The sequence below is a fragment of the Mesoplodon bidens genome (genome assembly GCF_964165515.1).
Source record: "Mesoplodon bidens genome assembly, chromosome: 20".
In the NCBI taxonomy this organism is placed as follows: Eukaryota; Metazoa; Chordata; class Mammalia; order Artiodactyla; family Ziphiidae; genus Mesoplodon; species Mesoplodon bidens.
This window is the reverse complement of record NC_138181.1, coordinates 41,011,238-41,032,026: the sequence shown is the minus strand read 5'-3', so window position 1 is coordinate 41,032,026 and position 20,789 is coordinate 41,011,238. Positions and strand designations below refer to the sequence as shown.

At 37.3% G+C, this 20,789-nt stretch overlaps 1 protein-coding gene across 7 annotated transcripts in view; it reads right to left on the bottom strand.

Annotated features, from left to right (window-relative positions):
• The window catches only part of TENM3 (teneurin transmembrane protein 3), a 320,768-nt gene that overhangs the window by 131,002 nt on the left and 168,977 nt on the right, over window positions 1-20,789 (bottom strand). For all 7 annotated transcript variants that reach the window (XM_081221018.1, XM_081221019.1, XM_081221020.1 and 4 more), the window contains one exon: window positions 1,871-1,993. In XM_081221018.1, coding sequence (XP_081077144.1) covers window positions 1,871-1,993 — 123 coding nt within the window. The remainder of the gene's footprint in view (window positions 1-1,870; window positions 1,994-20,789) is intronic.

Below are 20,789 nucleotides of genomic sequence, written 5' to 3'. Positions count from 1 at the left end.
GCGTTCTGTGATCACATGGGGACTTCAGTCCCTCTTAGGGAAGCAGACTTTCAGAGCCGTGTTTTTGAAACTGTGACCCACAATCCTTTGTAAATTGCAAAATTATCTGAGTGAGTTTCAACTAGCATTTGTGATAAATGGGAAATTCAATAAAATGGAATAGAAAATCCCAAGAACCAGCACCGAGGCTGTGGGAGGGTCTCTGAAGCCACAGCTTTCTCAATATCACACATTTCAAGGACTGTGACACTCATTAGCCACACTCTATTTTCATTCTGATTGTAATAAAAGGCTAGGATGTTGTAAAATAAACGAAACATCTACAATAAGCATTTTTCTTTTCAGTCTGTAAAAGAGTTCCCTACATGTGTGGTTAAGAAGTGCTGTTTGACCATTTTCATGGGAACAATCCACTTTAAAAGACAGTCTAAGTTGCAATCTATATAAATAAAAAATAAATACTCTTAATTTCTGTGTAGTTATGGATCTGTTCATGTGTGTGTTATCAGTGCATAAAAAATTAAACAGTTGTTTAAAGTAATTATATTGCACTTAATTGAAATTTCCCACCAACAATCTTAATTAGGTAAGCTTTTCTTCACTCCTCTTTAATCCACTGGGCACTGACTTCCACTGCCACTGTCATCAGCCACCAGATGATAGTTTTTTGGAATGTATAGCACTTTGTATCAAAAGACTCCTTACAGGGGTGGGGTAGCGGTATTTATTATTACTATGAAAATCTAATGTCTTATAAAATCTCTCAGCCTCCCCAGGAAGGAAGAGGAGTGACATAAAGTATTATTGTTAAAATAAAACAGAAGCTGGGAAAGCAAAGAACAAAAAAAAAATGGTAAAAGCATTAGTCACAGCCAATGGGTACATGTAAAATAGCAGCATATATATAAATACAAATAAATATATTATAGTATATATAAATATATAATAGCTTCTTTCTAGTCTTGCAAAGAAACTAGCCACATGAGGATGAACATAATAGATGCCAAAGCAGAACAAAAATATACAAGATAAGAAGAAATAAAGAGGAAGAAGAGCCAGGGAAATGTTTAAAGGCAAAGGATATACTTCTCACGTGACAGAAAAAGGTGTCTTGATCTGGTTGCTTTGAGACATAAAGTATTATGACATTTTGCAAAAAGTCAGAGGATGCCAAATGCCAAGACATACATACAAGCACACACACATATATAAAAATAATAGACAGATATATAATATAAATATACTTACATATGTACATATTTTTCTGGGTGTTTATATTGCAAAAATGAAATACAGCATTCTCTAACTGCTTAAATTCCATTTTTAAACTCAGAGCCAATTGATTTGAAAGTCTGTTAGTTCAAAGTATAAACTTTTGAAGGTTTAAAGAAAGGGCAAGCAGAGGAAAGGTCAATAAATGAGAATCCTTTCATGTGTTTTGTATGTAAAAGCTTTTAAAACAAAATGAAGATAGTATTCCAACTCCACATACTAGCTGAACAAAGAAAGCTCAATATACCCAAGGTAATATGAGATGATACACTGAATTATAATCTATTTACAGACTAAAAATAAAACAAAATGCATACTTGCAGGAATGAAAGGCAGAAAAGCCTAGCCATCGACTCAGAAGGCAGAACACTGTATTATTCCTATAATAAAAATGTGAATTTCCAATCCTTCAAGTAAATGAATAAAAGTCACTCATTAAAAGATAATATTTGTAATTCTGAAACCTTTTCCTTCTCCCATATAAAGCTGAATGTTACATGGGTAAAAATAAATTTATTTTATTAAAAATGTTAAAAGAGATGAAATGTGAAAAGAGATGTTAAAAGAAAAACACAGGACACATAATTCTTTCTCTTACCATTGTCACCAGAAGGTAACGATACAGTGTTCGTTGGCATGGTATCAGAATTCACTTTTCCATTCTCAAATGTGTCATTTTCAGTCTGCTGTAACTGCCAGTTGAGGCCAAAGAGATGCATTGCTGGGGGTAAAAAAATACAAGTTGTTTAAAGGTCTGCTGCTTCTAGCTACAATATCAAATGGTATATATGTTTATAACAAGAGTCACATGTAAAGTTAAAGTTTCCATGTTCTGAAATACCAAAGATGATTGCATAATAAAAATTAGAAAACAAACAGTTCCTCAGTGCAACATGGCAGCACTTTAATAAAGATTTGATATCACTCAGTTAATTGGTACCGGGAAATCCTTAGGAGTGAATCATTATTTGTTCTGCTTTGTTCCAGTTCTACTCTGCACCATCATTTAAGTAAGCGGTAGTATGCGCTCTAGCAGTACTTGCCAAACTTACCTGACCCCAGGCCGCTTGCACATGTACAACACTTCGTTGCAATATCTATAGTTCTCAAGAGACATGATGCTATTCTCTTGGATTAAGGTAACAACTCGTTTCACAAACGAATTTGGTGCATGAAATGCTCAGAATGGATTCAGATGCACAAAATATAATAATATTTGAATGTTCTAAATTTAAGATAAATAATCTTCGAATTTATGACTTACAATTCAGCAAGAGCACAGATCAAGCAACATGCATGTGTATCAGGTGATTTCATGTAGAGCTTCTGAGGTGGGTGCGATAATCTCATAAACTGATACAAATTTTGTAAATGTGTTTACTAATTTTCTTGATGTAAAATACTTAGAAAATAGGTAACTAGACCATATAATTATAAAGACTAATGTAATATAACTTATCATTTTATATATTATTTAAAATATTTAGAATAATCACTGTCATGTTAACCATTAACACTTAACATTCATTTGTGCTCTACAGCATATAGTTTAGGAATTAATCCCTAAAGAAGGCTAAGTATCCATGGGGAAACCCAGTGACTGTCATATTACTATGTCATGAAGGAGAATTTTTCAACAGTATTTGACAGTATATATTCATTATACATGTTGAAATTTACCAGAGAGGTGGAGAAAGATGTAAGTGTTTAAAAAGTATCGTTAGAGACAGTATGATAACAATCACTGTAAAAAGCCCTTATTAAATATCCAATATATAGTAACAAAACTAAATTAGTACAGTGTAAAGAGGAGAGGCTTTAGATGTAGTTAGATTTGGGTTCAACTTCAATCTAGGATTTAATCTTGGACAAACGATGTAATTTTTTTTTTAATTTTTTTTTTTTTTTTTAGTTTTTTTCTTTTATCTGAAAATATCTTTATTTCACTTTCATTCTTCACAGATGTTTTCACTAGTGTAGAATTCTGGATTGGCTTTTGTCTTCTTTGAGCACTTTTTTTTTCCCCTTGGCTGCGCTGGGTCTTTGTTGCTGCGCGCGGGCTTTCTCTAGTTGTGGCGAGCGGAGGCTACTCTTCATTGTGGTGTGCGGGCTTCTCATTGCAGTGGCTTCTCTTGTTGCGGAGCACAGGCTCTAGGTGCGCGGGCTTCAGTAGTTGCAGCACATGGGCTCAGTAGTTGTGGCGCACGGGCTTAGTTGCTCCGTGGCATGTGGGATCTTCCTGGACCAGGGCTCCAACCGTGTCCCCGGTATCGGCAGGCGGATTCTTAACCACTGCACCACAAGGGAGGTCCCAAATGATGTACTATTGTTAAACATTAGGTTTACTTACAAAACGAGGCTGGATAAACCTATCTTATTTAATTGATGTAAACTTTCTGGACAGTATACATTAAGGCACCTAGCAGGACAGTCTGCAGTATATAGGTCTTTTATTTATTTGTTCTCTACTCCAGGTTACTGAACCATTTGCAGTCACCTGGCTAGACCATAGAACCTCTCAATAAATAGTCCCCTCTGTCTGCAATGTTCTCCACCCACTGCAAAATACCTCTCTTCCCTCAGATGGTCGATATCAACTTCTTGGGATAGCACTCCCTGACAGGGTGAAGCATCTCTCCCAATATTGTCTGTGTATCTCATTTGCCTTATACAGTATCTGCTACCGAGTAGATCTCGATAAGTATCTGTCAAAGAAACAGACTGTATTTTCTAAGGTTTTAAAATGTCACACAATACTGTTGTGGATAAAAGTATAGTAATTTAAGGAAAAGTTAATAAATATAAAATATCTAAATACAAAACAAATACATAAATGCCTAAAAATGGAATGTTATATTATTAATAATGAATTAATGACTAGTCAGTGTTATGCTCTATGAAAAGTAGTTTTGTGAAAGTCCACTAGCACTAATATATAATTGATTGACTTTTTTAAAAGAGTCAACAGCTTGGTGATATTCTATTACCAGTGTCACATTCTTCTGTTAACAATACTTGATATAAAATCATCCTATAGTAAGAAACATACTAAACATAGATAGGAGCATAGCTATATCCACCCTGTACATTTGTAGCAAACGTATATACTCATAACTCCCTGCTTAAATTACAGTTTTCCAGCAATTCCCTTTAAAGACTAATTTTTTCAAGGATTAAGATATAGGTTATAGAATTCTCCAATATACAAATTGTCAGCTTGTAAAGAGGTATAACTTATGTCATTTTGCATTAAATTATGTAGTGTTTGAGTGGCAAAATGTCAGAAGCTTTCTAAAAATTTATCACTTCACAGTTTTCAAGGTTTCAGATAATTCAGCAATTTTTGAGTAAAATACTGGGTGCTAGGTCCACATACAGTAGAAGTTTTGATGGGCATACTCTGGCATAGAAATGATAAATATTCCAAAAGGGTCAAAGCTTCTACACAAAATAACGTATCATCATTGTGAGCTTTTATGTGGCACAGAAAGTCTTCCTGAATGATAGATTTGCTCATATTATTGGTTTTAATAGACTGTGAAGAGGAGAGACAGCCCACGGGGTCAGGCACAGGCATCAAATGTTAAAAAGTAATGTTATGTTTGTGTCTGGCGAGCTGTTTTACTTTTTGTCACATGGGCAACAGCTTTATTATGTACTTTTTATTACAGAAAATCTCAATAAAATGGGATTTTGGTTCTACTTAGGATGTCGTATAATGAGAACCATACCAAATAATATTATATCTTGTTAAACACTGTTTTGAAATGTACTTTGAAAATGTTGGTGTTTGGTGCTGAGTGAAGCTCTTGACACTTGTTATGTGTAACTTAAGATTTTCATGTAAATACAGGGTGAGATTGACTCCAAAGTTAATGAGAGACAGAGAGAGAGACAGGGACAGAGAGAGAGAGAGAGAGAGAGAGAGAGAGAGAGAGAGAGAGAGAGAGAGAGAAGGAGGCAGCAAACTCAAAGCCAGTGCTACAGAAATTCCTGAACACTGGTATCATAGAACCACATGAGCTCTCTTGGCAGACAAATAAAGGGAGAAGTAGAGAAGTAAAATAGATCTGTAAATAAAGAAGGATGATCCCAATTCTTTAATGCCCAGGCTGGAAAGCAGATGTGAACCCATGAGAAGGCATTGCTGCCACTCTTCATGACGGTACCATGGATCCTTGGTTTGCACAGGACCTGATGGAGGGTGTGGGAAGAGGCGGGGAGCTCTGTGCTCTGCTGAGCCCTGGACCCCTCTGGGCGTTCAGGCTGGCAGCCACACCAGGCATTCTCTCAGCCACAGACAGCGTCCTTTGTGTTAGACCACTGGGATGCAATATTTTAAAAAAAATAAACATCCATTGAACACAACCTACGTGTCAAGTGTTGTGCTTCTGTTTCACCCGGTATCTCATTTAAGCTTCACAAACACTCCGTTGAATAGTTACTTTTTTTTTTTCATTTTAAATCTGCAAAAACTGAGACTTTTTGAGAGTTTAGGGTTCCAAGCAAGTAAGCAGTGGACCATGACCTTAAACCCAGACCTTCTGGTAATAAAGGGAATACATAGCACGATACCTCTCTATCCTACCAGAGGGCAGTGGAGTGTGAAAATCCACATAGGAGGGGGTCGAATGTAACTTCTGTGGGGGTCAAAGGCTAGAGATATGCTTCTCTACCACATCTAGGGAACCAAAGGCAGAGAGAGACAGTATTTGGAGTTGAGGGCGGGAAAGATACTAATCAGTAACACATGTGTATTCCAGTCACCATCCTTCTAAACAAATACTGTTCCACATGCATATTGTCTTAAAAGAAAACTTTTACAGTAATATGATGAGGATGATTCAATTAATAACAGGCTATTCTGGTTAACTCCAAGAGTCTTAAAGTAGGCTGTATAGGTGTGTATTTTAAAGTTACAGAAATTAGTACTCATGTAGATTTAAGCAGTTCCATGTGTTTTTCACATTTTCAAATACCTTGATATCTATCATCTTCTAATAATGCAGCGTGTGACAGGATCATCATCCTTGTTGTATGAGGACAAAACACAGGCAGAGAGGGGATCTGTGACGCACTCAGTGTCTTTTAAAAAGTTAGTGCATAAAGAGGACTCAGGATGCCAGGTCTCCTGACCCGATTTCAGGATCCTTCTTATGCACTGTGCTGCTTTCCTACTCACCTGAATCAAAACTGAGCATTCACATCAAAGAAATTTTTAAAAATTTAACACAAATTGTTAATTTATCTCTCTTTTGACAGTAGCAAACATGATCAAAAGTTGTCCACGTGAAAAAATTGGCCTCTAAATACAAGATGTTTACCAACTATAAATGGTTGTATTTTTGCAAGATCATTTGTAAGTTGCTTGCTGGGAATTGGAATACATTTTCTCCATATTAAAAAATCTTATGAATGGTGGTAAACTCCCCAGCGTGTCTACAAAAGTCTGCCTGGGGCTTCCCTGGTGGCGCAGTGGCTGAGAGTCCGCCTGCCGATGCAGGGGACTCGGGTTCGTACCCCAGTCTGGGAGGATCCCACATGCCACGGAGCGGCTGGGCCCGTGAGCCATGGCCGCTGAGCCTGCGCGTCCGGAGCCTGTGCTCCGCAACGGGAGAGGCCACAACAGTGAGAGGCCTGTGTACCGAAAAAAAAAAAAAAAAAAGTCTGCCTGTATATCCAATAGAGATATGTATACAAAACTACAATGAGGTATCACCTCACACTGGTCAGAATGGCCATCATCAAAAAACCTACAAACAATAAATGCTGGAGAGGGTGTGGAGAAAAGGGAACCCTCTTGCACTGCTGGTGGGAATGTAAATTGATACAGCCACTATAAAGAACAGTATGGAAGTTCCTTAAAAAACTAAAAATAGAACTACCATATGACCCTGTAATCCCACTACTGGGCATATACCCACAGAAAAACATAACTCAAAAAGAGTCATGTACCACAATGTTCACTGCAGCTCTATTTACAATAGCCAGGACATGGAAGCAACCGAAGTGCCCACTGACAGATGAATGGATAAAGAAGATGTGGTACATATATACAATGGAATATTACTCAGCCATAAAAAAGAACGAAATTGGGTCATTTGTAGAGACATGGACGGACCTAGAGACTGTCATACAGAGTGAAGTAAGTCAGAAAGAGAAAAACAAATATTGTATATTACTGCATATATGTGGAATCTAGAAAAATAGTAGAGATGAACTTATTTGCAAAGCAGAAATAGAGACACAGACGTAGAGAACAAACGTATGGACACCAAGGGGGGCAGGGGGTGGGTGGGATGAACTGGGAGATTGGGATTGACATATACACACTACTATGTATAAAACAGATAACTAACGAGAACCTACTGTATAGCACACGGAACTCTACTCACTGCTCTGTGGTGACCTAAGTGGGAAGGAAATCCAAGCAAGAGGGGATATATGTATACATATGGCTGATTCACTTTGCTGTATAGCAGAAACTAACACAACACTGTAGCACAACTACACTCCAATAAAATAAAAATTTAAAAAAAGAGCAAATAGGACAAATGGAAATCAAAGAGTATGATGAGAAATTTGAATCCAACAATATCAATAATTTTAATAAACTGTATTCACATTCCAAGTTAAAAAAAAAGGAATATGTATACACATGGCACCAAAAGCATGAACAAGAATGTTCACAGAAATATTTGTAATAGCCCCAAACTGGAAGCAACTCAGATGTCTTCTGGCAGTAAGATGGATAAACAAATTAGAGTAATAATCATACAATGGAATTCCACACAGCAATGTAAATGAATGAACTGATCCCAGATGCAATGATATGGAAAAATCTCACAAATACAATATCGAGCAAGAGAACACATTCACAAAAACCATGAATACTGACTAAGTCCATGTGTATGAACTTCAAAAGTAGGTAAAAGCCCCCAGAGTGACTCTGTCTAGGGAGAAGGGGGGAGGTGATGACTGGGAGAGCCCATGGCGGCTTCTGGAGAGCTGGTAACATTCTACTTCTGTGTCTGGGAGGCAGTTCCACTGGTGTGTACACTTATGTTCTGTACACTTTTCTAACTACATATTATACTTAAATTAAATATTTTATTGAAAGTAGGCCATCTGATACATAGCTTAGCTGAAGAATGTATGTTTTTACCTTCCCTAAACCCTCCCTGTAGGTGCTTTTCTCTGTAAGGCGCCCAGGCATTCCTTCCTATGAGGCTGCAGGGGAGGCAAGTATGCCAGCCTGTTACAGCCCCTCCCTCACCCCTGAGAACCAGAATACACGCACACACAGAGCAGAGACCCACTGCAGAAAGACGGCAGTGACTCCATCAGGTAGGAGAAAAGGAAGAGTGAGGAAAGGCTTCCATCGGTGTAAATCTCAGGTGTCAGAAGGAAAGCAATAGGATGAAACAAGTTCACATATTGGGTTAATGACTATCAGCCCATGGCCCTCCCAGGTGGACTGGTAGTTTAAAAACATTATAACTTGGCTGGGTGAGGACGTGAAGAAATTAGAAGCCCTGTGCGCTGCTGGTGAGACTGTAAAATGGTGCAACTACTATGGAAAACAGTTTAGTAGTTCCGCAAAAAATTAAAACTAGAAGTACCATATGATCCAGAATCCCATTTCTCAAAATGAGCTGAGAGTAGGAGTGTCAAAGGGATATTTGCACATCCACGTTCACAGCAGCACTATGCACAACAGTCAAGAGGTAGAAGTGACCCACATGTCCAATGATGGAGAGATGGATAAAGAAAATGTCGTGTGTATATATAAATAAACAACGAAATATTATTCAGTCCTAAAAAGGAAGGAAATCTTGCCACATGCCATAACATGGATGATCCTTGAGGACATTATGTTAGATGAAATAAGCCAGTCACAAAAAGACAAATACTGTTTGATTCCATTTACATGGGCCATCTAAAATAGTCAGACTCAAAGGGGCAGACAGTAGAATGGCGGTTACTAGGGGCTGCAGATGGGGGGGAATGGGGAGTTATTGTTTATTGAGTTTCAGTTTTGCAAGATGAAAAACGTTCTGGAGATCTGTTGCACAACAGTGTGAAGATATCACAGACCCCGTGAGCTCGCCAGATTTGCTGGCCTACCATTTAGATCACGCCCTTAATTCTCTTGCTTCCGTGCCTTTTTTCCTCATAATCCCTGGTTTCCAAGGTGCCTCCCTCAAACTCTGCCCGACGAAATCTCACCAACACCTTAATGCCTAGTTCAAATGACACTTCTTTATGAAGTCTCCCTGGAATTAATATCTATTCTACACTGCCATAACACTTTATATTATTGTACCTTAAACATACCACCTTATATGTGAATAAATTTTTTACCTTCTGTGAGGAATGGGGGGCTGTAGGAGAAGCAGAAATGGATCGTTGCAGCTGGGGGTTAACATAGGTACTTTGATGGGAAAAATATGAGTTTGGGGGGGAAGGGAATAGAAGTACAGGCTGTTAGCTGTGGAAAAATGGGAGAAGATAGTTATGGGGAAATATGTAATTAATATGTAACTCAGCTTTTTCAATATTTTGCTTAGAGTTGCTCTTAGAGGGCTGGATCTCTGTAGCCTGGTTCCTGAGAAATAGGGGTGACAACAGAGGATCTGAGATTGGTGACAGTCAGAAGCAGTCTTAGAAGGCACCTAGTGCAATTCCTCCCTTTTCTCAAGGCAGGAGAACATGGATTTCCATGATGATTCCCAGTCAGAACCCTTTTAAATCAGCTGTAGTATCTGACATTTGTCATCTACAAAATTCGTGAGCATACTTTTATACTATCACCCATCTTCTTAGTTTTTTTCTCCTGTTATTCTTAGATTGTAACCAATTTCAAGATGTTTAAAATATTTCTTACGTCATTCAAAAACATTCGTTCTGTAACCTCTTATTTTTGTTTTCTTTCTATGAATGTTAATTAAAAAACCTCACTAACTGAAATAATTTTGAGACAATATGATGGTGAATATCTACCAGTGAAATTTTATGAAGAAATTTTCTTTCAGGCTCAAAGACCATTCAAGTGAGAGAAATTTCCATTCCTTTTATTTTTCAAGGCTGATGGAGATGAGAGGAATCCATGGTATTCTAGCTATTTCACCTCCTCGCCATAGAAAAAAGGGCATGCCATTGTTTTTAACCGATATATGTTGGTTTGATACTTAAAAGCCAGCATGTGGAAGACTTGAAACCAAAATGTATAATTAAAGAGAATTATATATCACCAAGGAGCAAATTCAGTGCCATTTTTAGCTCCTTGTTGAGAGAAAAGGTGCCAGAGTTTGATCTTGTCTCTGGGGACCATGCCACTGAAGTTGTTCTCACAGCTACTATTATTTCTACTGGCATGCCTGTGCTCCCAGATACTGCCAAATACGAATGGGAAGAAGGGGTGGTGACAGCTGGTGACATGGTCCAGCAATCTGCCAGAACCTTGGAGCAAATTACAGGGGATGTTGTGAAGCGAACACAGAAGCAAGCACCCTTGCCATCAGAAACCTGAACCCAGCTTATGCCACCAGAACCCTGAAGGGTACACTCTGAGGTTTTGGCAACTTAAAATCTTGCTCTTAGCATGCCTGCCATTATTGGCTAAATGCTATTTAATATTACAAGATCAAGCAGACATTCTCACAAAGAGAAAAAATAAGAGATAACATGAGAACCAGATTCTGGTAAGAAAAACTAAGCTAAAAAATATCCTGAAAGTGTTTGCAGTGCACTTGGGGTTAGCCTCCAAAACCTTTCAAGTTCGTCTCGGCAAGCTAAGGTCTAAAGCTTTCCTGTCTTATAATTCACCTCACAACCACCATGGTACGTTTTCACCCGCAAAGTTATCTTTCTGAGAAAGAATTATTAAGAACATGTTACCAGAAGTTGCAGGAAAAGAAAATCAGAATTTGATCTTTTTTAGTTAAGAACACAGTTTTCAACATAGATTGTCTGTGGCATCTTGTGGAGCCTTTAGCTTATATCATAAGAGACCTGGGTCCAAGTCTCAATTCTGGCTCTAACTGGTTGTGGAAACTTGGCAAGTCCCTGGGCCTCTCTGAGGCTTAGATATCTTATTTATATAAAAATCTGAAGAGCTTGCACTCGATCTTAAAGGTTTCTTCCAGCTCTATATTGTATGATATGTCAATATAATATTTTAAAATATAAATATTTAGGCTAAATCATTGAGCATAGAAAAAAAAACATCTGGCATCAATAAGATATCAATATATTAGAATACCAATGTAGTTGCTCCTTTGTTTTCACTTTAAAATAAAGTAAAATTGCATGGGCTCAAACTATCATTTTATGCAAATGATTCCTTGGGTATCTTGGGTTTTGAAAGCAAAATTTCTTCACTTTATGTTTCAATTTCATCAATACATAAATATACATGACGCACATGTGCAATGATTAGATTTTACAGAAAAAATAAGAAGGATACTCTTAAATATAGGGCAATAATTTGATCTGATACATGCTTCCACAATGCAGCCAAGTTTTCAATGTAAAATGAAAGCATCTCATGTAAAGATTGCAGTTTGTAACTTGGACCCCTACTGGTCTAAATTGTCATTAGGAATACATAGTTTTCCATAAATTAGCTTTTGTTTTGGGTTTCCTGCTGTGTTCATACACATGTTGACGGAATGTGTTAGGCAATATTTTGGCATTCGAACCCCTTGTTATTTGTTATTAACTTTTAAGGCTGATATTATTTCAACAGTCTGTACCTTGTTGACCCAAATGTGGTTATTTTAAAGTCAATACTTCTTTTGAATGCTTTCATATTAATATGTGCTCAAATTATCATTAAAAAAAGGAATTATTCCACCTATAGGATATTTTGATATTCAAGGAACTAACACTTGACGTAGCAAAAGGCTCTCTGAGCATTATTATAAGATAACACACTGGAAATCAGAGGCTTTATGAAATAACAGTTTTTTGGGGGAAAGGGGAAAGGGAAGTAAGGAATGACTGCTGACATTTTATATTTCTATACTGTGTACTTTTCCCTTCTATCCTTTTTTGGCATGTGTCATTAATGGGTAAGGAGAATCATGGCTATCATAATGTCTTGATGAGCCTAGACAGTGATTCAGCTCTGTAGGTGTGTTTCTGTCAGAATATTAGATTCCTGTTCTTTTAAAAATGATAATATTAAAAAATTCTTCTTTTAAATTTCATTGCTTTTTTTCTTTACTACGTAGATTCAGTGTAATACGTTTAAAGATGCTGCTTAGTAAATACCAATTCCAGCTGCCCTGACAGCCAGTGCTGAAGCTGACAGAGGCTTATGAAAATCAAGCTGTTGTTTCTGTCACCAAGGGAATTAAGTCGGGACTTATAAAACAGATTGTTTTCCTAGTGTTTCATTAGTTTCCTCTTGTTTTCAGGTTCTGTTCTCTGAATGAAAGAAGCACTCCTTCTCCAAACGAATGTAAAGAATAAAGTGTTCACCATCGTGATTAACTGCCCAAAGGGGCCAGTCATTATCAATAAGCTAGAGAATCTTTGAGGTAACAGCTGTCAACATTAAAGAATATGGTAAGAGGACCTATTCCAAGAACATTCAAAATACAGAACGAAATCATTTACATGATTTATAGGTTATTCCCTGCTTGCCAAAATCCTGAGTTTGTTGTTATCATGAAATGTTTGTAACAGAGGATTCACTAGTGACAGTTATTAGCAGCTTCACCATTGAATTGAAACCCCACGGATCTGCTCATTATCCAAAGGCTTGTACTGACTCAGTTTTCATCTGGATTCCTTTCTTCCAAAATGGTTATTTAAGAGCTATATCCTACTTTTATGCAACAAATGTATATGGATGTTAATGACCTACTTAAGCGTACAATTTTTCCTTGACTTGTTTTGACTTTATAGAAAAAGTGGAAGAGACCCGAAAATTACAATTCTTTGAAATTTTAAGACACTTTAATCATCATCATTAAAAGATCCAACTATTAGGTATACGGAGACTCTTAGAGGAAGGCTGGTATATTAAACTATGGCGAAACCCAGAAAAACATTCCCTTCAAAACATCCCTTTCATCGCAGTCTACCCTCCCCTGAGAAGTCACATTTGAAAGAGAGAATATGAACTGTGAGTGTGTGTGCGCGCACACACGCGTATGGTTGTCAAGTGACAACTTTAACAAAATCAATGACCCTTCAGGAATCCAGGCACAACCAGCTCAAGTAGTTTGTTGTTCAGCATTCATTCATCAACAAAGACTTGGTCAGTGTCTGCCCTATCAAGTTCTGTTGCCTGTGAAAGCAGAGTGATGCAGAGTCCATGTCACCACTTCTGGTACCTCATAGGTAGCGGTAAATTCAACACATGCCATGAGTCTGCCTGGACCATCTCATCTCATCAGGCAGGGCTGGAAAAGATCTTAGGAAGCCAGTGTCCCAGGTGCTCCCCATTCATCAGGGCTCACTTGGAGAACAGTTTTCCTCGGTTATGAACTTAACTATAATTAATGGATATTTATGAAGCATTTGTGGAAATTTATTTCAAAGCAACACACAGAGGAAGTCACCTCTGATCTCCTGGAGACTGCTCTCGCTGTCCACTGGCTTCTGTATGTGGTGGTCTCAGGCTCCTTTCCTAAAAAATAAATGACCCACTTTTCCACTTTCAACATGTATTGCTTCTCTATATGTGATTCTTTTCTGAGATCATAAGGAATTTCTTTGAAGAAGTAAAACGCATCTAACAATAGCTTTATGCTAAAAATAGAAAATACTGGTAAAATTTGTGATTTGAAATGACTGAAACAATATGGTTAGGTTTTATGTACAAATTCTATGTAACTCACATAGGCTCACAAACTACATCATGAAGCTAGCCTGTTAAAACTACAAGTGTAGGTAATGAAAAGATTAAGGATCCAGAATGAAATTAAAAGACCCAATGGTAAAGACCTACAGCATTTTCGGTCCACTCAGCAGTGATCCCTATACATTTTTTTAATGTGCTTATCACCTTTATCATATGATTGTGAACCTTCTATGGTACTGTTATTTTATAAATAAATATTTTTATATTTATATATTTAATTTAGTTTTCCTTGAGATTACTGACTTAAAATTTTAAATACATTTATTTTAAAAGGAAATTTTTACAGTATTACCTTAAAGGAAAAATCAGTATCTCTTATACAAATAGAAGGCAACACTAAGAATAAACAGTAAACTGTAAACTATGTTATTAAAATTACATAGAAATTATTGCCAGCAAAACTGTTCTTTATTTGTGAAAGAAGTGTTGACAGGTGTCATGACATGGGAACATCTACTGAGATCTTCCTCATGTGACATGATCTGATATAACTGAATAAGAATTCAAAAGGGAATATATATCCCAGTTTGTCATTCCATCTTATTTATTCTCCTATCCATGCATCACCTGTAAATTCTTAAATGTTATGAGAAACAATGCCCTGTGATATAGTGGAACAAAGTTCTGGACTCAAAATAAAAAGGCTTGGATCATGGTCCCTGTTTAAACACTGATTGGCTTTAACGCTAGACAGGTCACTGATCTCTGGGCCTAAGGTTTTTCTTTCTAAAAACTGTGGATAATAATATTTGTTTTACTAGGTTGTCACAAGGAATAATATCACTAAAATCAACTGAGCACTTACATTTTTATAGGCACAGTAATTATTATTATTTTTTAACCATTAAAAAATTGAAGTATAGTTAATTTACAATGTTGTGTTAGTTTCAGGTATACAGCAAAGTGATTCAGTTATACATATATATCTGTTCTTTTTCAGATTCTTTTCCATTATAGGTTAATACAAGATATTGAAAATAGTTCCCTGTACTATACAGTAGGTCCTTTAATAATTATTTTATTAAATATTCTGAAGAGCTCTACTTTTACTAATCTTGTTTACACTGATGAGGAAACCCAGTTTTATGGAGGTTAAGTACCCTGCTCAAGATCTCATAGCTAGTAAGTGACAGAGGTGGGATTACAAACTCAAATCTTCCTACTTTGAGGCTCTGTACTTATAAACAGCATGCTAAAAATATATTGTAATGTGATATTCAAATTTGACATCACTTTTTCCCACATAAGATCACTGTGGTAAAGATTATGTCATTCTTCTCTGTGAATTCAGTGTTTAGGAGGAATATTCGATTCCTGCTAAGTTTAATGGAATTAAATTGACTGTGATACTGGAAATAATTGAAAGGCAATGCCTGGGAAAAACAAATAAAAATCTGCAAGATGCAAAAGCACTTGTAACATTTTTTTTTTTCTCAGAGCAAAGGGCCTCATGTTCCAGCTTTGCCTGCAGTAATATTCTAGAGAGCCTTGGGTACCCTTCTACAGCCCTGGGAAATGAAAGCGATCAAGGGGAGAAAGAGCTCACTAGCAGAGGAGGAGACCGAAAGGATCAGCCTGTGGCTAAAGCTTTAGGGAGAAAAGACAAGCCCAGGAGAGAGCCCGCCAACACCATGCCAGCCTCGCGGATGGAGAAAGCCACCAGGAGAGGAGCGTTAGGACGAGCTTCTTTGGAAACCTGGATAAGTCACCAGTGATGAAATCCAACAGCTCAGGAAAAGACTGGAAGTTCTGATCTTTAAAAACACTGAATATTTTCTCCCCAAACAAATTAGTACTATACAGAAGTGGCTCTAGCTAAAAAGTATAATTGTCCTTTGATTCACTGTATGACAGCGGTCCCCAACCTTTTCGGCACCAGGGCTGGGTTTCGTGCAAGACAATTTTTCCATGGATAGGGCGGGGCGGGGGGGGGGAATGGTTCAGGCATTAAGGCAAGCGACGGGGAGCAATGGAGAGCAGCAGAAGAAGCTTCACTCGCTCGCCCGCTGCTCACCTCCTGCTGGGGGGCCCGGCTCCTAACAGGCCACAGACCGGTACAAGTCCACGGCCCAGGGCTGGGGGGCCCCTGCTGTAAGATGTGTGCTTAAAATGTCCAATGGAAGCATCTCAGAGTAATGTTCCTTCCACTTCTAGGCCCAACTCAGTAATGGAAATTGGATGGGCCGAGCTCTGTGGTTCTCAAATGCAGAGAGACATGACCTCTGTCTCCAAACAACTTCTGACACATGGAAACACATGGTTTAAGAATGTCTTCAAAACAGGTTAATAGAGTACTCATGAATGTTTGGAAAAGAGCCCAGAGATATCATTTCTTTTAACAGTTTTAAAACTATTTTCTGGGTATACTTCATAAGTAAAATCTTAAAGCATGAAAGTAGGTTATCTAAACTTAAGGGGGAGAAACAAACAAAAACAGACTATAAATTCGTGTGGAAATTTTAAATCTGGTTACCCCAAATATCCAAAGTAACATTTCTTTCCACTTCTAGATGTTAACTACCAAAAGGGCTCTAGCCAGACTAACTCGACAAAGAAAATCAATGAATATCATAACTTTTTTTCCCTCAGACACATCTAGATTTTTTTACTATATCACAATGTATTGGTTTTAATATTCCTGAGAATTGATTTTTGGGGCCACATTTAAGTTTATGTGGTAACACTTAAAATGTGTCCTTATGTCAGCATTTTTCAAAACACATAATCCTACTTATTATTCTGGTTTTAGCAGGCAAACCTTTCTCTAATGCTCAGACTCAGTAAGTACTGCGTTTTATGCACTGTCCTGGTCTTCTACATTTATTTCTCTTTTTTAACTAGTCATCATGATTATAATTGGGCGCTCAGTGTTTGCACTCGCTGAGATATAATCTAAGACAGCAAGGACTGTGTTGTTCACTGCAGTATCCATCACGGTGTCTCAATAAATAAATGTTGAATGAATGAACGACGGATGGATGGATGGATGAAAGGTCACTTCCTTTTCTGGTGTTATATTATTAGGCCACTAAGGAAACTGTGGAATCTTACTTTTAAGGAAGAAGGACAAGGTGTGAGTAGTCTGTAGACATTCTAAACTGAAGTAGGAACAATAAACTAAAAAGGGTCTATACACATTGGCACTTTCTTTGATCTGTTTTACTTGAGGATGAGACCTTTGTTGGAATATAGATCCAATGGAATGTAGAGTTTTTATGGTGAATTCACTCCTAAGATTCCTAGCAATCTCTCAAGCTCTTTTTTTAACCTCACATATGCCAGTCACTTTTCCTTTCACTCCTCTGGATGTAGGTGTTTCTCTCGGGGCACACTGCTCTCGGTACCACTAATGTAAAAGCAAATGACATATGCAGCACCAATTAAATATTTATGCAACATAGCACTGAAATGGTAAATACTGCATTATGCTTTCTATTTGTCATTAGTCAGGAGATGTTGCTACATTCTGCAAAAACGATATCCTACAACAGAGAAAACAGCCCCATATTTCACAGACAAGATATTTATGCGTGGCACAAACTGGAGTTCAGCTGACTTTAAAGGTACTGCTTATTGTTGCCGCCCTTGGACATTTTTCAAGTCAGGGAGATTCTTATATTTAAATGGAAAATACAGTCTGTTTATAGTATTTCCCATATATTATTTACTTTAGCTGAACTCATATCAAGCTAAGAGTAAATAAATTATTTTTAGGGAGGGGAGGAAGAGCGTACATTCTACATTTGTATAATTTCCTGATTTTGGTAGTGATCTTTTCTCTATAGTAATAAATAAATATTAAGATCAACTTTACACATTTTTAAGTTGTGCTAATAAATAGCAAGAAAAAATTTATAACGTCAAAAAACCCTGGGTGTACAATATATTGATTTTTCCCACTTTAGGTTCAATTCAGAAGTCACTGATATGATTATACAGAGCTGGCTGGAGAATGAACTGAATTTTAAGTGATCTCTCCATTTTTTCTAGTTTTCTATATGATATGCTAGACATAGAAAACTAATATTTTCTACAAATTAATAGAGTTCTTATTGAAAATCAGGATAGAGTGCAAACATGACAAGATGGCCAAAATTTCTGTGGGTGTTAGACCAGTGTACCTATATGAAAGCACAATTTCACCTATACAAAGTGCTGCCCTTAATGAACAAAAACCCACACTGTCTAGACTGGCTTTGTAGTACATTTTTTCCTTTTTGAATTTACAGACTCAGAGACTGCAGGAGTATGTTTTTACTATATTCCTCCTCTCCTAGAGGTAAACTGTTTTATTCTGAGCCATCATTCACCATCGAATCAGGTTTTAAAATGTTCTTAATTTCTTGTATCCAAGGATAGAATAAAATATTGATATATTGATTAAAAATTTTTAGTTCACAATCTTCAATTCTCTAAAATACAGATGGTATATATTCTTTCTACATTGGGATGACACCACATTAGTATTAAAATGCTACCATTCCATCTGAGACAACATGCATTTTCTAAAAGTAATGCAACTAGGAGTTAAGGGAAGAAGCTGTAGTGAAAAATGGTTTGTAATTCACTGTTTGGCTGTGTTCTAGAGCCTAATAAAGCAGCACGTTTATTATAAAGACATGTCCAAAAAGAAAAAAGAATGTCACAACACATTTTATTTTGCCATCTACATTTAAATGGTTGACTTTTCACGAAGCATAAAGGGCTGGCTTATTTTTCCTCCTGACCCTGAGTTGCATATATATAGCTAGTACCGTAATCAATTTCAAGGTAGGTACATGGAGAGGCAAAAATGTTCACAAAATCCAAATAGACACAGAAGTAGGACAGATAACTGCTAAGGAATCATCACTGCCACGAACCTGGATTCGACAGGTTATGTTTTGCTTGATCTAGGGAATGCTTATGTTGTTAAATAGCCTTTTTAGCAGACATATGACAACATCTATTTTAGGAATCAGTTGGTAGCAGCTGTTCAAAGTAAATAACTACATATGTATTTCTGAAAAGGAATACTGAAAATGTGAGTAGTTCTTTGGTTAGCAGCCTATGTCAGAAGTTCATGAGAAACACAAGGCTGAGTTATTTCTTGTCATTGGGAAATGAGCCCACAAACCACTCCCTTACAAGTTCAGATTTTTGTGGGAAAAAAAAAACTATTGGAGTTTTGGAGGGCAATATGAAGGTTGTGTTTAGGGATATAGGGTTTTTTGTGGGTGATGGAAGTGCTCCAAAGTTGATTGTGGTGATAGTTGCAAAGCTGTATGAATATATGAAACACCATTGAAGTGTATACTTTAAATGGATGAACTATATGGTATGTGAATTATATCTCAATAAGCTGTTTCCAAAAAAAAAAAAAACTTGCCATAGGGATTATTGGTTGGAATCAACCTGGCCAAAAGGGTCCCAAATTGAGAAAATATGCTAGCATAATGTATTTTGGTACGATTTTTGTTTTCTCTAGTTTTCCTTAGATTTAAATTACATGTGCAAATACTTCTGGTACTACTCTAATGGGAAATTTTGTGAATTTTCAGACTCTGCTAGCAGTATATGGTCATGTTAATGAGGTTAAATGTCCATAACGGTGTTATTTGAAGTTTGACTTGACTTTGTTGCAGTTTTAATTGGTGTTAACATAGCAATTCCAACATATTTTGATCTGTATTTAATAACGCTTCAGTAATGTTTACACTTCATGATAAGATTTCTGGGCATATTTCAATGTGTAGAACATCAAAATTTCAGGGTATCTCCCACACAGGAAAAAGAGCAATCTGTGAGTAAAGAACAATAATCAAGACACCTTCTCATTCTGTAACTGTGCAGAAGCAGAAGCAGAAGCGGAAGCAGAAGCAGAAGTAACCAACAGACTATTTCTTTTCTACCCGTTCTCTGGTGAACAACTGTTGCCCATCTTTATCCTTTTCTGATTTTAGAAAAAAAGAAGAAGAATGAGTAAATTAGGGCCCAGAAGAAGTGGGACAGGTATTTTCTGCATCGGTCTGTATCACTGAACTCAACCTTTGTGTTTGGGAATCAGGAGAATTTTCATCGTCCAAAGGCACATCAACTTAAACATTAATGCAGCAGAGAATGATTTTAATTGGGAGCTCAGTGATCTAAAGAAAATCACATGTGACTCTGCTGAAAAGAGATCTGCCATGTGTATGGGCCTGAGCATTTGATTTTTAAGAATTGGTATATGAGGGCTTCCCTGGTGGCACAGTGGTTAAGAATCTGCCTGCCAATGCAGGGGACACGGGTTCGAGCCCTGGTCTGGGAAGATCCCACATGCCGCGGAGCAACTAAGCCTGTGCGTCACAACTACTGAGCCAGTGCTCTAGAGCCCATGTGCCAAAACTACGGAAGCCAGCGCTCCTAGAGCCCATGCTCCGAAACAAGAGAAGCCACCGCAATGAGAAGCCTGTGCACCTCAACAAATAGTAGCCCCCTCTCGCCGCAACTAGAGAAAGCTCACGTGCAGCAACGAAGACCCAACAGAGACAAAAATAAATAAATATAATTTAAAAAAAAAGAATTGGTATATGATAAATCACGGCACATCTATTCTATTATGAGTCAGTTATAGTTTCTCAATTCCGCTCACTTTCCTATCCCAACATGGCTTCATGAT